General features: G+C 52.1%; 1 protein-coding gene across 3 annotated transcripts in view; it reads left to right on the top strand.

Moving 5' to 3' along the window:
* Positions 1-17,308, top strand: part of MDGA1 (MAM domain containing glycosylphosphatidylinositol anchor 1) — a 99,978-nt gene that overhangs the window by 35,638 nt on the left and 47,032 nt on the right. For all 3 annotated transcript variants that reach the window (XR_009222006.1, XR_009222007.1, XM_058554449.1), the window contains exons 4-14: positions 750-946; positions 1,754-1,886; positions 2,125-2,394; positions 4,587-4,916; positions 7,759-8,055; positions 8,905-9,189; positions 10,830-10,981; positions 11,844-12,021; positions 12,267-12,290; positions 13,303-13,455; positions 14,150-14,284. Coding sequence is in view for 1 of the 3 variants with exons in the window: in XM_058554449.1 (XP_058410432.1) it covers positions 750-946; positions 1,754-1,886; positions 2,125-2,394; positions 4,587-4,916; positions 7,759-8,055; positions 8,905-9,189; positions 10,830-10,981; positions 11,844-12,021; positions 12,267-12,290; positions 13,303-13,455; positions 14,150-14,284 (2,154 nt within the window). In the remaining 2 variants the exon portion in view is untranslated. The remainder of the gene's footprint in view (positions 1-749; positions 947-1,753; positions 1,887-2,124; positions 2,395-4,586; positions 4,917-7,758; positions 8,056-8,904; positions 9,190-10,829; positions 10,982-11,843; positions 12,022-12,266; positions 12,291-13,302; positions 13,456-14,149; positions 14,285-17,308) is intronic.

The following is a 17,308-nucleotide window of genomic DNA, read 5'->3' on the forward strand; positions in this document are numbered from 1 at the left end:
GGTTGCACCTCCAGAGATTCTGATGTAATTGATTGGAAGTTGGCCCCCGACATGGGGATTTTTTTCTTAAACTTTTTTTATTGAGGATTAACCTACATCCAACAGAGTGTACTAATCTTAAATGTACACTCAATGACTTCTTGCATATGTATGTGCACGTGTAAACACCATCCAGTTCAAGGGCATTTCCAGGACCCCAGAAAGTGCCCTCCTGCCCCCTCCCAGTCAATAACCTCCTTGGAGGCGATCACTCTTCTGACACCGTCAGTGAGCTCTACCAGGCATCAGTATTAAAAAGAAAATCTCCATGTGATTCTGTTGTGCAAACAGGGGCGGGAACCACCAATCTATTCCAATTTACCAGTGATGAAACAGCCCCAGAGAGAGAAGGGACTTAGGCAGGTCACACCACAAATTCACAGCTAACCTGGGATTTGAGCCAGGGTTTCCTGACTGCCAGTCTGCAGTTGTTTCCTCCGTCCCATGAAGGGAGGGTAAAGATAGACACCCCCCATGCGGGTCCCTGGGGAGGGACAGCTGGGAAGCCATCAAGTCCAGTCCCCTGCTTCAAGCCTTCAAGCCCAGTCCCCTGCCTCTAATGGGTTGGTCAAACGTCAGGGCTGGGAGAGCATCTGGCTCTCTGGAAGCATCCTTCAGGGTGGCTTAGCTTTCCCTGGGGGCTGCCGGGAGCCCAGGCCCCCCACCTTGGGGTCACTCAGCCCTGATCCATTGGGGCTGTGCCCTTGCAGACCTGGATGAGCCGGTGCTGACGGTGCACCAGACGGTGAGCGATGTCCGAGGCAACTTCTACCAGGAGAAGACGGTGTTCCTGCGCTGTACTGTCAACTCCAACCCGCCAGCCCGCTTCATCTGGAAGAGGGGCTCTGACACCCTGTCCCACAGCCAGGACAATGGGGTGGACATCTATGAACCCCTCTACACCCAGGTCAGGACGGGCAGCAGCTGGCCTGGCCACCTCATGGCTGCACTCTTCCTCCTGCACCCAACAAGGGAGGGGGCCGTGGGGACGGAGGCCTCACAAACTGGGGTTCCAGGGACTGCCCTGACTCCAACAATTCTGTTCTGACTTCAGAAATGTGTGTTCTAATTGCACACCTGGGGCAGGTGAAGTCGGGACAGAAAGGTCAGGGAGCAGTGGTGAGGACAGGAGAGTCCCCAAGACAGCACGTCCTCCAGGAACATTGCTAGTTAGGAAAGGCACCCCCTAGGGGCAGGCACGTTATCCCTGCCCGCTGCTGGCTGGCAGAGTATTGGGAACCCAGGGGGAGGCATGGCAGAAGTTGGGGGCAGAGAGATGACTCTACTTCCCCTGGGTGCCCTATAGTCCCAGGACACGGTGATGAAGCCATCCTGCCAGGGAGGGCTTTCAGAGGTGGCTATCCTAGGTGGCTGTCAGAGCTCCACATGTGGCCATGGCCTGTGGGCCAGCCCCATGTTTGTATGGGTTGTAAGACAGCAGGATTCTCTCCTTACCCTCCAGTTCCCAGAGTGGGGAAACTGAGGCCTGGTCCTGGCCAGTGTGCACCAGGACAGCCTCAGACCCAGAGAAGCCTAGGGGATGGAGAGTACAGCATCCACCCCAGACTCAGGGTCCCTGGGGATAAGTGGTATGGAGGTGGGGAGAGAGAGGAATTAAAATAGGAATTTGCTTTAGCCTGGTGCTGGGTGAGTGTGTGTGGGACCCCTGGAGACCCAAGCAGGCCCCTCACTCCAGTGGTCCACTGCTGCCTAGGGGGAGACCAAGGTCCTGAAGCTGAAGAACCTGCGGCCCCAGGACTATGCCAGCTACACCTGCCAGGTGTCTGTACGCAATGTGTGTGGCATCCCAGACAAGGCTATCACCTTCCGGCTCACCAACACCACGGGTACAGGCACTTCCCCGCCCACACCCCTTGCCTGCCTGGGCTGACTCCCCGACCAGGCGGCACTACCCCACCCCACACAGGACTCTAGGCACATCACCGATAGTGCGTCCCCTCCTCCCCTCCGCCTGCTCCCTGCCTTGTCCCCTCCCTTCTCCCCCTAGTCCTTCCCTGACCCCATTTCCCCTACATCCAGCCCTGCCTCACGGTCCCCTAAGACCCCACCTCCTTGTCCTCTTAGCACCACCAGCCCTGAAGCTGTCTGTGAACGAAACTCTGGTGGTGAACCCTGGGGAGAATGTGACGGTGCAGTGTCTGCTGACAGGCGGTGATCCCCTACCCCAGCTGCAGTGGTCCCATGGGCCAGGCCCACTGCCCCTGGGTGCTCTGGCCCAGGGTGGCACCCTCAGCATCCCTTCAGTGCAGGCCTGCGACTCTGGCTACTACAACTGCACAGCCACCAACAATGTGGGCAACCCTGCCAAGAAGACCGTCAACCTGCTGGTGCGATGTATGTGCCTCCAGAGGGGTGGGAGGGAACTTGGAAGGCAGACAGGGTCCCTGTCCTCCAGGAACTACCAATGAAATGGGAAAAGGGCACTGGGCTTCCTTTTGGTAGGTGAGACATGCTGACGAGGCATGTTCAGGTACTTTGATTTCCCTGCAATTCAGGTGTCTGCCAGCAGATGGCGGAACTAAAATTTGTATAAAGTTATTTCCAATTTATAATCTGCATTTTCAAATATAACCTCAACAATCCAAGAAGTAGGAAGGGCTGGTGTTGATTACCTATATGTATATATTTTTTTAGATTAGGAAACTGAGGTTGCAAAAAGCTAAATGTGTTACATTCCAGTCTTCAAGAGACATTTCCTGGCTTTCTTCCTGTACAATGATTTCTACGTGATTAACGGAATTAAAGTGAAAATAACACACATTTCCATGTACCTCATAAGTAAATCTTTATTAGCAAAGCATTTCAGGGAGTCTGAAGATAATTACTAAGTGTAAAAATCATAGAAAACTTGGAATCCGATTAAAGAAGTACAAACACTTTCCTTTTTCCTTACTAAACCTCAGCCTCAGTTGTTACCATTAGCTGCTCAGTGTGATCTTGACTTTGCTCCTCTGCTTTAAAGAGAAAACTTTAAATTCTTCTGCTTGTGCAGCTTTCGGTTGTTTGTTTATTTATTTATTTGTATATTTTTTTGGTGAGGAACATTGGCGCTAAGCTAACATCCATTGTCAATCTTCCTCTTTTCGCTGAGGAAAATTAGCCCTGAGCCAACATCTGTGCCCATCCTCCTCTGTTTTGCGTATGGGATGCTGCCACAGCATGGCTTAATGAGCAGTGCGTAGGTCAGCGCCTGGGATCCGAACCAGCGAACCCTGGGCTGCCGAAGTGGAGTGCACAAACTAACCACTACGCCACCGGGCTGGCCCCTGTTTGTTTATTTTTTAAAGATCCAGGCTTGTTTCCAGCTCTTTAGCACTTGAAAGTAAAGTACAGCTTCTGTCAAATTCAATTGAGAGTCTTCTGATGAAATGGACTCTCTTTTTTGTTCATTTCTCACCGACCGTCTCTCTCTGGCTCTTCTCACAAAGGAAGCTAGGTCTCTATGCTTTTTACTTAATCAGAGCCAGAAAGACAGCAGCCAGATTGTTGTATCTGATGACTACTTTTTCCTTTGATGGTACTTTTCCCATCAGAAGGTGATTTTTCTCCACTTGATTTCATTTGGCCTGTAAAACCTGGGTTGATGAGATCGCAATTTACATCAAATACTTATGGTCACCTCTTAGGGTGACATACAGCCTGCTTTGCTCAGCCCAGTCCTGGTTTATGGCTGTTGTACTAGGGTCCTGTCCAATTAGCACAAAATATTAAGAATTCTATATAAGTCTTGGCTTACATCAGACAATATTCAGACTTTTAAAGAGGCCAGACCCTTTTCTTTCTAAACTCTTGTGTTTTTATGTAATTGGATGTAAAATGATTGTATTGGGCTTTTATTATAAAAATTGCACAAACTTGTTGCAAAGAGCCAAACAGCACAAAAGGGTAAAGTGTGCAAATTAAAATTTTCCCCTAATTACCCTCAGCCCCATTCTCTAGATAGAAGCACTATTACATTCTGGTGCATCCTTCCGAAATTTGTATTTTGCAAATTCAAAGTTTAAAACAAGAATAAAGATAAAGCAGTGTAGTGGTTAAGAGTGTGGGCTCTGAGTCTGAATTCGAGGTTGGCTACTCCTTTGGGCAAGTTACTTAAACTGTCTGAGCCTCAGTTCCCTCCTTTGTAAAATGGGAACGATAAAGTGCCCACTCAAAGCTGTGGGATGGGTTAAATGAGTGACCTGTGTAAATTAGAACAGTGCCTCTCACAGAGTGTATCTTCAGTCAACAGTGGCTATAAGGATTACTAAACCCACTTTTCTACAGCCAGCTTCTTTGAACTTTTAAAAAAACATCTGTATGTCAATTATTTCTCAATAAAACTGAAAAAAAAAAAAAGGCATCTGAGCAAGCAGAACAATTTCCAAGCAAAGTCATGGTTTTCCTGGGGGTGGGGTGGGGAGTTGTAGCCCCCAACCTCCAGGAGGGCCAGTTCGAGGGGAGAAGCTGGATCTGGATGGGAGTGAGACATAGGCCCCTGGCTTTGGGCCAGCCCCAGCCACCCTTCCCTCCCCATCCACCCATAGCCATGAAGAACGCCACGTTCCAGATCACCCCAGATGTGATCAAAGAGAGTGAGAACATACAGCTGGGCCAGGACCTGAAGCTGTCGTGCCATGTGGATGCAGTGCCCCAGGAGAAGGTGACCTACCAGTGGTTCAAGAATGGCAAGCCAGCACGCATGTCCAAGAGGCTGCTGGTGACCAGAAACGACCCTGAGTTGCCCGCCGTCACGAGCAGCCTAGAGCTCATTGACCTGCATTTCAGCGACTATGGCACCTACCTGTGCGTGGCGTCCTTCCCAGGGGCACCAGTGCCCGACCTGAGCGTCGAGGTCAACATCTCCTCTGAGACAGGTGGGCAGCTGGAGGGGGATTGGGGAGGTGTGAGGGAGCTGGAGAGGCCCACAGAGGGGAGGTGGGGGCAGCAGCTAGGGAAAGGGAAGCCAGAGTGAGGACAACACCATTTGTTCATGCCATACACATTTATTGAGCACCTGTTATATACCAGGCACTGTGCTAGGCACTGGAGTAGAGTGGTGGGCAAAATAGGCTCTGCCCTCATTGAACCAAGTAGGAAGGCAAACGTTTTCCAGAGAGTTTCACAAATAAATATATCACTGCAATCTGTGATACATGAGAGTCGGGAAAGAGTTTCCTAAGATAGAACGTTGGATCTGCAATCGGACGGAGGGGCAGGATTTTACTAGGCAAAGGAGAGCAAGGGAGGGTGGAAGAGAAAGGCAGGCCAAGGAATCAGCATGCACAAAGGCACTGAGGAAAAAGTGCAGGGCCATTTGGAGAACTGAAGGAAGGAGAGTGTGGTTGGGAGGATGGAGTGAGATGAGAGTGGAGAGGTCATAGGGGCCAGATTATGCAGGGGATTTGGGTCTTTATTCCAATAACAATAAGTAACAATAATGAAATAATAATGGCTAACATTTATTAAGTGTTTACTATGTGTTCTGATGGTTTTTTGTTTATCCCATTTGCCTTCATGATTTACCTTATGGGGTAGATGGTTTATTTTCAGTTTTTAGAGATGAAGAAACTTAGGCTCAGAGTTTAGCTTACGGTTTAAGAAACTTACCTAAAGTAACACACGAATAAGTGGGGGAGCTGGGATTCGAACCCAGGCAGTCTGACTTCAGAGCTTGCTCTCAGCCACCACTGAAGGGTTTATACTTGGAGAATGGCAGGAGTTTGGGGCGGATGACTTTGGAGAGGGTCCCTAGAATCTCATCTCCAGCCCCACCCCTTGCACTGAGGAGTTGGCTGACTTTGGCTAAGCCTCTTCAACCCTCCAGGCCTCAGTTTCCCCTCTGTGAGAGATTGAACCAGATGGCCTTGGAGGCCCCTCCCATCCTGACATCTGCACAGGGAGAGACCAGGTGAAGCTGGAGGGGTCAGGAAAGCCTTCCAGAAGGAGACCGACCTGAGCTGAGCTTTGGGAGTGGACCAGGCCTCCAGACTCCACAAATCCGTTTCGCAAATCGCTGTGTGCCAGGCCCTGGGCGAGGAGCTGGGGACCTAGACATGAACGCCACAGCCCCATGCTCAGAGCTCCCTGCCTACACAGACCTGTTGGGGAAGGGGTGGGATAAGGCAGGAAATGGAAAGGCAGACCTTAGAAGTAGGACACAGGAGCTAAAGGCAGGGTCTGCAGAGCATCCTGGGGACACGAGAGAAGGAGCAGCAGGCTGCGTGGGGACGCCAGGGAAGGCTCCTCAGAGGAGCCGTGCTCCATGTGAGCATTTGCTAGGTGGGGGGATACAGAAGGAGAGAAGGGACGGCGAGCCTACAAGGTGTATGAGACTTGGTGTGTCCAGGGAGTGTGTTCCTTACAAGTGAATCCCACAGTTGGGACACAGGATGGGAGAGGGAAGATGAGGCTGGGTGTGGCAGAGGCTGGAGCACGAGGGCCTTGTCTGCAGAGCCAAGGAGTTTGAGCTTTAACCTGAGGGCAGTGCAGCCTCAAAACAGGGGACACTTTAGCAGTGCAGGTGCAGAAGGGTTGGGAGCTGGGATGTTTCAGAAACAGGGAAATCAATGGGCCACAGGGCCATTTCCTACATTTGGCTCGTAGCCTTGAATGCCTAGGGAATGGAAGCTTTTTACGGGCCTCTGGAAATGGTTTAGACCTGGAAAAATAAGTTAATTGGCTCCAGAATACAAAGAGAAGACTGCAAAATGAAAGCCAATAAATGTGTAAGTGTCTACAGAGTATAAATTATGGTAACTAGATAACTGGACCTCAGCATGCCTCGTAGAGTTATTGACAATTTATATTTAATGTAGGACATTTTAATTTCTTTGATGTGATGTGGGATGGGACCCATGGAAATCTTTAAAAGACCCTCCATTTGGACGATGTGTTGAGTTGGATTAAGTCTGGCTGTGAATAACAGAAAATCCCTAAATACTAGTGGCTTAAACAAGCTAGATGTGTATTTCTTCGTCATGTGAGTGAGCAGTCCAGGCGGGAATGGTGGCTCTGCTCTACCAAGTCCTCAGGGCCCCAGGCTCCTCTTGTCTTGCTAGTCCAGTAACTCCATCCTCAGCATGAGACCTACGCCCACCCTGGTGGTTCCAACTGCAGCCTGCAGGAAGGAGGAAGAGGGGCACACCTCTCCTTTTAAAAACCCTTGTTTTCCCACACATCCCATTGGCCAGAATTTAGTCACATGGCCACAGCTAGCCATAAGGCACCCTGGGAGACATAGTCTTTGTTCTGGCTGTGTGCCCTGCTAAAACCCAGATACTCTATTACTTTGGAAGAAAGGGTAAGGATGTTGGGGGACAGACTAGTGGTCTGTGATAACACTCCAGGAAAGAGAAGATGGAGGCTTTAACTAGAGCAGGGCCAGTGGGCAGGAGAGAGGGGATTGAGAGAGGAGATACTTTGCCAAACTGTTTCAAAGGTGGAATCCCCAATACTTAATAAAGTGGGGCTAAGAGGAAAGAAGGGATAGGCCAGCACGACTTCGGCTCTCTGTCTGAGTTGGGAGACCCTGAAGTAGAGACCCAGGAGAGGATTGGGTGAGTTCTGCTTTGGAGGTACTGAGGGGTCTGCAGGATGTCTGGGATGGGGAAGGGAGGCTTGCACTAGGGGGAGAGAGACAGAAGCCCCAGAGCAGAGGTGGAGGGGGGGGGAGCTCTAACCCCGCTTCTCCCTCCCTTTTCTCTCCTCCCCCTGCAGTGCCGCCCACCATCAGCGTGCCCAAGGGCAGGGCCGTGGTGACCGTGCGCGAGGGCTCGCCCGCCGAGCTGCAGTGCGAGGTGCGCGGCAAGCCGCGGCCGCCGGTGCTCTGGTCCCGCGTGGACAAGGAGGCTGCGCTGCTGCCCTCGGGGCTGCCCCTGGAGGAGACCCCAGACGGCAAGCTGCGGCTGGAGCGTGTGAGCCGCGACATGAGTGGGACCTACCGCTGCCAGACGGCTCGCTATAATGGCTTTAACGTGCGTCCCCGCGAGGCCCAGGTGCAGCTGAACGTGCAGTGTGAGTCCCACCGCCCCACCCGGACTACCTTCCCAGCTGCCCCTCCCGGTTCCCAGGCTGGCCTGCCCCTCTTAACCGCTTTATTTACCCCAGTCCAACAAAACCCCTCCACCTACTGCTGATACCCCTAAATCCTCCTTGACACCCCTGTGCTCTAAGACACGGGGGTCTGTGACTCTTGTCGTACTTCCACCATCAAGTGTCCTCCCATCTTCATTCCCAGGGACCCAGTGAGCCAAGAAATAACTGGTTTTGACAGGTGGGAATGGGGATTTGAGGGAGGAAGGACGTTCAAGGGAACACACCGTGTCTGACAGTATAATGATAAGAGTTAACTCACCACGTGCCAAGCACTGTTCTAAAACATTTCAATGCACTAACTCATTTAACCCTCCACAGCGCTGTGAATAGTGTCTATTATTCCCCCGTTTTTACAAATAGGAAAACCGAGTCACAGAGAGGTTAAGTAACATGCGTCAGGTTTCACAGCTGGTTAGAGGCAGGGCTGGGATTTGAACCTAAGCCATCTAGCTCCAGGGATCATGCTCTAAACCCCGACATTATGCTGCCTTTCATTACATGGGGGATGTAGGAACCATTTAAGTCGTGAGTGGAGGCCCAGTCTGGGAAGCATGGCTGGAGGGAGTGGCTGGAGGGGGTAGGTATCTACAGGTCCGAGAGAGATAAGCGTAGCTATTGTATGAGTGTGTTGCGAGTGTGTATCTGCCCTGAGACCCTTCCACGCTGGGGGGCGCGGGAGTAGGAACGAGTGCGTCGCCCCCCATGGGGCCGCTCCTCAGACCCCACTGAGTGAGGAGAGGCCCTGCTGACTGCCGCCCCCACCCCCAGTCCCGCCGGAGGTGGAGCCCAGCTCCCAGGATGTGCGCCAGGCGCTGGGTCGGCCCGTGCTCCTGCGCTGCTCGCTGCTCCGAGGCAGCCCCCAGCGCATCGCCTCTGCCGTGTGGCGCTTCAAAGGGCAGCTGCTGCCTCCGCCGCCCGCCGTCTCCGTCCCCGCCGAGGCCCCTGACCACTCCGAGCTGCGCCTCGACGCCGTCACCCGCGACAGCAGTGGCAGCTACGAGTGCAGCGTCTCCAACGACGTGGGCTCGGCGGCCTGCCTCTTCCAGGTCTCGGGTGAGCGTCCCCTCAGTCCAGCCCCACCCAACCACGCCCACCTGGGGCCAGGCTCCGCCCCAACTCCGGCCCTGCCCACTCCCGGCCTGGGCCCCGCCCCTTTCAAGCCCGCTTACACCAGTGTAGGCTCCTACCTCTCCAAGACCCGCCCATGCCTCCCGGGTCCAACTGTGACCTCCTCCTACAGCCGTGTCCCCTCCACTCAAGCCCACTCCAGGTCTAGGCCTTCCCCTTTCAAGGCCCGCCCACACCTGTCCTAAGCCCCGCCCCTTTTAGCTCAGCCCCCTTCCTGGCCTCTTGCAGCCCCGCCCCTTTCAAGCTCCTCCTTCACCAGGCCAGGCTTTTCCCCTCCAGTCCCGCGAGCACCAAGTGTGGGGCCTTCCCTTTAAGAGCCCACCCATACCACGCCTGTGCCCCGCCTACATTAGGCATTGGCTCCACCCCTTTCAGCCTCGTCCAATCCCAGATCTCCGCTTGCAGCTGGTCCCTTGGCAGGAATTGCTTCGCCCCCTCCGGCCCCGCCCATGCCAGGTTTAGACCCGCCCCCTTAAGCCCTGGGCACCGCCCCATCTCAGCCCCAGAGGCTGCAGATGGGGAATCCCCTCGTCTCGTGGCGGCGTGTCCAATGTGAGGGGCCTGAGCTGTAGCTTAGGCGAGAGAAGACGCCCCTCGCCAGCTTCTCTGGAACGTCGTGGGTGATGCTGGGCCAGCCAGCACACATTTCCGGAGCTGTCACCCTAGAGGTTCAGGCCCCTCCGTGCCCCATCTCTTCATGTCATTCTGGGTGGGCTCCTGGGGTTGCAGATGGGCATGGGTGGGTCAGAAAGGGGTGTAGGTCGGGATGAGGGCCGAGGGGAACCGAGAGGGGCTGATGGATTGCCAAACCCCCCTCTCTCTTCCTGCCTTCGGGGAGAGTGAGTTCCCTGTCAAAGCTGGTGGCAGTGCCCCAGAGGAGAGCCCCAGGCTTGCTAGTCCCCCACTCCACCGTACCCCCAGCTCTCCCCACAGCGCCTGCCTGACTGGGGCACCTTTAGCTCTTGTTTGGATCTCCTGACTCAGCAGCAGGGGGCTAGGACCACAGGTCACTGGCCACCTCCTCAGCCCCTCCCCACCCCACCCAGCCCTACCAGCCAGAGGCCCCTGTGACATTTCCCACCTCCTTCCCCTCTTCCCTGTTCTCCCACACTTTCCCTGTCTACCCACCTTTTTGCCTCTCTCTATCCCTCTCCTCTCTCTTCTCTTCCTTCTACCTCAATATCCTGACCCTTTTCATGCCTTTTCCCCAATCCTCTTTCCCTGTGTCTTCTCTAATTTCCCTTCTCTGTGTCTTCCCAAATGTCCCTTTTCTCTTTCTTGTCCTTGTCCTTTCCTCTCCATTCTCACCAATGCCACCTCCTGGAATTCCCGATCTCCTTTTTCTCCATCTCCCATCTTCCCTCCTACCCTCCCATCATCCTCCCCCATCTCCTCTTCTCCCACCATCTCCACTCCTCACAATATGCCCTTTCTCCTTGTCTCCCCATACCCTCTTTCTGTTCCACTCCATCCTCTTCTGCCTCCCTCTCCCGTGCCTCCTCTCTCTGTGTCTCTCCCCGTCCCCCACCCTCCACGGCCCCATGCTCCCCTCCCCACCCTCTCAGCCAAAGCCTACAGCCCGGAGTTTTACTTCGACACCCCCAACCCCACCCGCAGCCACAAGCTGTCCAAGAACTACTCCTACGTGCTGCAGTGGACCCAGAGGGAGCCTGATGCCGTCGACCCTGTGCTCAACTACAGACTCAGTGTCCGCCAGGTGGGCCAAGAGGGACAGGGGCCTGGGTGCAGGCTGACCCTGGGAATGCTTCTCAAGCCAGGGGAAGGAGTTGGGGACAGGGCTTGAACACATTGACTCTCTTATAAATAACTCTTCAGAGCCAGGGAGAAGGTGTTCTGGGACAGCAGCAGGAGCTAGGAGGCGCTAGGGACTTGTCCCTTCTGGACCCATGCTCTGGGCACAGCCCAAGGGTCTGCTGGGTTCATACAGGGAGATGGGGGCAGAGCCACTTATAAAGCATAGAATCTAATCTTGGGTCAGGAGCTGAAGGCCAGGGGTCAGTCTCATCCAACAGAGTTTCTAGAATGCAAGGCCAGAGCTGCTATGCTAGTCTCGTGTCCAGTCTGATTTCGTGGGGTTCTGCCCAGCCTAAGGGGCAGTTGGTGTGGAGGGTAAGAGTGTGCCTACGCCAGAATCCAGCTTTGTATGAGCTTGGACAAGCTACATCTGTTTGGCCTCAGTTTCCTTATTTGTAAAATGGGACTAATTATACTCTATAGAGTATACCCCATAGAGTAATTATAAACCACCACTCATAGGGTGGTTATTCTGAGGCTTAAATGAGTTAATAATGGCAAGTCGCTTTAAACGGTGCCCAGCACACGTTACTTGTTCAGTATGTGCTGCTATCACTTACTATTGACAGCCCTGGGAGGGAGGCATGGAAGGGGTGATTGTCCAGTCTCACAGATGAGGAAACCGAGGGCCAGGCTTCCTAGTCCTTTGCTCTTTCCGCTGCCCGACACTGACCACCCCCACCCCCAAGTCACACCAGGGTCTGGGCTGGTGCTCTGGTGGGGGCGTGGCCTGCTGGGCATCTGGGAACTCCCTGTGTCTGCAGTTGAATCAGCACAACGCCGTGGTGAAGGCCATCCCAGTGCGGCGCGTGGAGAAGGGACAGCTGCTGGAGTACATCCTGACGGACCTCCGCGTGCCCCACAGCTACGAGGTCCGCCTCATGCCCTACACCACCTTCGGGGCTGGTGACGTGGCCTCCCGCATCATCCACTACACGGAGCGTAGGTGGTGGTGGCAGTGGGAAGGGTGGGTCCATCTCATGCCCAGGGAACCCCCTCCACCCTCCCCATGTGGTTCCTGAGCTTGGGGCTCCCCACTGTGCAGTGTCCTACCCTGTCACTGCAGCTCAGGCCCCTCTGGCTCCCAGTCCTGGCTCTGGGGACCCTGTCCCCTGGTCCCAAGGCTGGGTACCCTCTGCATAGTCCCATACCTTAGTTCTGACTGGTTTTCCTGCTTGCTTTCTCAGCCATCAACTCTCCCAACTTGTCAGGTGAGACACCCCCCGCCCCCAACTCCCCTTCCCTTTAGGGACACAAGGGCTCCTCTGGTGGGAGGAAGGGACCCCAAGAGATACCCAGAGAGAAAATGGGGTGGAGACCAGCAACTGGAAGGAGAAGCAGAAAGGAGCAGGGCTGGACTTGGAGATGTTTGCATCCAGGATTTATTTTGGGGCTTAAAGGCAGGGGACAGGGGTGGAGTAGGAGGGACATCTCTAACTCAGGGCCTTTCATCCTCACTCAGCACCATTCACTGTCCCCACAAGAAAAATGGAGGGGCCAGGCTAATCCACATCCCCTGTTCCCTGGGGCAGGGATCCTCAATCTGAGATCCATGGACCCCCCCCAAAGGATCTGTGTGTAGAATTCAGGGTCATGAACCTGGAACCTAGAAGGGCATACAATTACTTCTTTATTTTCCCTAACTTCTAGTGGAAATTTAACATCTCCTTCAGTAATGAATGTCGGCAACTAACTACAGTAGTGTAATTGCTGCCCATGACTTTGTCATCAGGAGAAATCCGATGTTCTCACGTCACTTGAAGTTGTTGCAGCATCTCTAAATACCATTTACAGTCATTAGTATTTCAAAACTGTGGTAGTTGTTAGACCTAATACTAGATCTTGCGATTTTATTAGATAATAAAGAAGCCCACATTATTATATCACACATTTAAAAAAATATTTTGACAACTGTGTTTCAATATAATTGATTTCCTTTGTAACCCTGTGTATTTCATTTTATGCATCGAAAATCATTATTCTGAGAGGAGGTCCTTAACTTCACTAGATGCCAGAAGGGTCTGTGGCACAAAAATGGTTAAGTCCTGTTACAGGAACAGATTTGTCAGGGGCTCCACTGCCTGGTGTCTCAAACCCTGGAATCCTGGGCCCACTGCTTGGATGCTGGGGAGCTGCCTCAGGGGGAGCCAGGAGGGTGAAACAGAACTGGAGGGCCTGAGGAGGCTGACCTCTTTCTCACCCACACCCCCCGCCCCAATGCAGACAACACCTGCCACTTTGAGGATGAGAAGATCTGTGGCTACACCCAGGACCTGACAGACAACTTTGACTGGACACGGCAGAATGCCCTTACCCAGAACCCCAAACGTTCTCCCAACACCGGTCCCCCCACTGACATCACTGGCACCCCAGAGGGTGAGGACATGGCCTGCTGCTAGGAATGGAGGACTGCTTCAGGGAGGGGTCTAGCCCCAGGGAGCCCCAGTCTGAGGGGGAGACACAGCCCTGCCCTCAGGGAGCCCCAGTCTGAGGGGGAGACACAGCCCTGTCCTCAGGGAGCCCCAGTCTGAGGGGGAGACACAGCCCTGTCCTCAGGGGTCCCCAGTCAGAGGGGGAGACGGCCCTGCCCTCAGGGAGCCCCAGTCTGAGGGGAGACACAGCCCTGCCCTCAGGGGGCCACAGTCTGAGGGGAGACAGCCCTGCCCTCAGGGGACCCCAGTCTGAGGGGAGACACAGCCCTGCCCTCAGGGGGCCCCTGAGGGGAGACACAGCCCTGCCCTCAGGGAGCCCCAGTCTGAGGGGGAGACACAGCCCTGCCCTCAGGGAGCCCCAGTCTGAGGGGGAGACACAGCCCTGCCCTCAGGGAGCCCCAGTCTGAGGGGAGACAGCTGTGTCCTGAGAGGATCAGGAAGAAGAGGAACTGCAGTGGAGCTAAGGACTCATGCACACGGCCCGGACTCCTGTGCTGTGCGGCAGGGAGAACAGGGTGGGATGGGGTGAGGCGCCTGGGATTCAGACAGCTGAGGCTAAGGTAGAGAAGGAATCGGGTGGAAAGAGGCCTGGGTGGGGTGAAGAGGAGGCTGTTGGCACATCTCCCCCTTCCCTGCAGGCTACTACATGTTCATTGAGACGTCAAGGCCCCGGGAGCTGGGGGACCGTGCGCGGCTGGTGAGTCCCCTCTACAACGCCAGCGCCAAGTTCTACTGCGTCTCCTTCTTCTACCACATGTATGGGAAGCACATCGGTGAGTCGGGGGACCAGGTAGTCTGCCTGAGTGTGTGCTGGGGCTGGGAGGAGAGGGGTCTACAGGAGGCCGGGGGCTGGCACACGTGAGGCCTGGGCTTCCCAACTTGGCTGAGTCACAGATCCTTGTGGGGGGTGTGAACAGAATCTGGGCAAGGGGGGAAGTCCCGAGGCAGCTTGTCTGTGGTTTTGGGATGATCAAGGCTTCCTGAGTCTGCAAAGAAAACAGCTCCAGCAGGATGAGATGGAAGTCTTTGGAGGGGATAAAGAAGATGGCTAAGAGGTTGCATGTATTGAGTGCCTGCCAGGTGCCAGGTGACATCCTGAGTGCTCTACATCTGTGGTCTCATTAACCCTCACAACCACCAGGTGAAGGATGTTACCATATAAATCAGAGAGGTTAAGCATTTGGCCAAGACCACACAGCAACCCAAGTCTGTCTGACTCTCCCAAGCCCTAAACACAGGGTTGGAAGGGTGCTGCTTTGTGAGCAGTGAGAGGAAGTCCTGCTTCCTATGTGTGGGCATGACCCTAAGGAATGCCCTTTGGGAAGAGATGGCACTGGTAGGAGTGTTGCATGAATCAGTGAACTCATCAGGTCAGCCATCACTTCCAGAGCCCCTGCTCGGTGCCAGGTATGAGCTGCTGCAGTGAACAGGATGGACAAGTTCCCCGTCCTCGTGGCACCTACAGTCAAGTGGGAGAGACAGACATTCAGTAACTAATTGCAGCAAATAGGATTTAGTGACCACCGTGACACATGTCTGCAGCAGCAGGACAGGGCCAAGACAGCTGGTAACAGGGACCTGTTACCAGGGGTCAGCCCCCAGACCTGACCGACTCTGGGGGCCTGGTTATGGAAGACTCCAGTGAGGAAGTGACAATATTTTAAATTTTTATTTATTTATTTGTTTGTTTACATATTTATGGGAAAGGTAATGTGTTTTGCTAGGTCGAAAGGTACAAAAGGTGCATAATGAAAGTCCCCCTCCATCCCAGTCCTGCTGCCACCTAGAGCCCCTCCACAGAGGCAAATTTCCAGAAAAACTTTATGCATATAGAAACCACTACATATATATATTTTTTCTTTTTTTATTGTGAAATTTTTGTTGTACATTATTGTTTATCAGTCACCATATAAGTGCATCCCTCCACCCCTTGTGCCCACCCCCACTCCCCTAGTTAGCCCCTGGTAACCACTAAACAGTTCTATCTGTCCGTGTGTTGGTTTATCTTCCACATGTGAGTGAAAGCATGCACTGTTTGTCTTTCTCTTTCTGGCTTATTTCGCTTAACATAATACCCTTCAGGTCCATCCATGTTGTTGCAAATGGGACAATTTTGTCTTTTTTTACGGCTGAGTAGTATTCCATGGTATATATATACCACATCTTCTTTATCCAATCATCAGTTGAGGGACACTTGGGTTGCTTCCACATCTTGGCTGTAGTGAATAATGCTGCGATGAACATAGGGGTGCATAAGCCTCTTTGGATTGTTGATTTCAGGTTTGTTGGGTAGATACCCACTAGTGGGATAGCTGGATCATGGGGTATTTCTATTTTTAATTTTTTGAGGAATCTCCATACTGTTTTCTGTAGAGGCTGCACCAGTTTGCATTCCCACCAGCAGTGGATTAGGGTTCCCCTTTCTCCACAGCCTCTCCAGCATTTGTTGTTTTTTGTCTTGGTGATTATAGCTATTCCAACGGGTGTAAGATGATATCTTAGTGTGGTTTTGATTTGCATTTCCCTGATGATTAGTGATGTTGAGCATCTTTTCATGTGCCTATTGGCCATCTGTATATCTTCTTTGGAGAAGTGTCTGTTCATTTCCTCTGCCCATTTTTTGATTGGGTTGTTTGTTTTTTTGTTATTCAGTTGTGTGAGTTCTTTATATATTATGGAGATTAATCCCTTGTCAGATATATGGTTTGCAAATATTTTTTCCCACCTGGTGGGTTCCCTATTCATTTTGATCCTGGTTTCATTTGCCTTGTAGAAGTTCTTTAATCTGATGAAGTCCCACTTGTTTATTTTTTCTTTTGTTTCCCTTGTCTGAGTAGACATGGAATTCAAAAAGATCCCTTTATGGCTGATGACGAGTAGTGTACTACCTGTATTTTCTTCCAGGAGTTTTATAGTTTCAGGTCTCACCTTCAGGTCTTTGATCCATTTTGAGTTAATTTTTGTGTATGGCAAAAGAAGATGGTCTACTTTCATTCTTTTGCAAGTGGCTGTCCAGTGTTCCCAGCACCATTTATTGAAGAGACTTTCCTTTCTCTACTGTATGTCCTTAGCTCCTTTGTCAAAAATTAGCTGGCTGGCCATAGATATGATGTTTTATTTCTGGGCTTTCAATTCTGTTCCATTTATCTGTGTGTCTGTTTTTGTACCAGTACCATGCTGTTTTTATTACTATCGCTTTGTAGTATGTTTTGAAGTCAGGGATTGTGATGCCTCCAGCCTTGTTCTTCTTTTTCAGGATTGCTTTAGCTATATGGGGTCTTTTGTTGCCCCATAGGAATGTTAGTATTCTTTGTTCTCTTTCTGTGAAGAATGTCCTTGGGATTCTGATTGGGATTGCATTGAATCTGTCGATTGCTTTAGGTAGTATGGACATTTTAACTATGTTTATTCTTCCAATCCAAGTGCATGGAATATTTTTCCATTTCTTTATGTCATCATTGATTTCACTTAATAATGTCTTATAGTTTTCATTGTATAGGTCTTTCACTTCCTGGGTTAAATTTACTCCTAGATAGTTTATTCTTTTTGTTGCAATTGTAAATGGGATTGTCTTCTTGAGTTCTCTTTCTGTTAGTTCGTCATTGGTATATAGAAATGCAACTGATTTCTGTAAGTTGATTTTGTATCCTGCCATTTGGCTGTCGTTGTTGATTATTTCTAATAGTTTTCCAATGGATTCGTTAGGATTTTCTATATATAAGATCACGTCATCTGCAAACGGCAAGAGTTTCACTTCTTTGTTGCCTATTTCGATTCCTTTTATTCCTTTTTCTTGC

This window comes from Diceros bicornis, chromosome 14, assembly GCF_020826845.1.
Source record: "Diceros bicornis minor isolate mBicDic1 chromosome 14, mDicBic1.mat.cur, whole genome shotgun sequence".
Taxonomy (NCBI): Eukaryota; Metazoa; Chordata; class Mammalia; order Perissodactyla; family Rhinocerotidae; genus Diceros; species Diceros bicornis.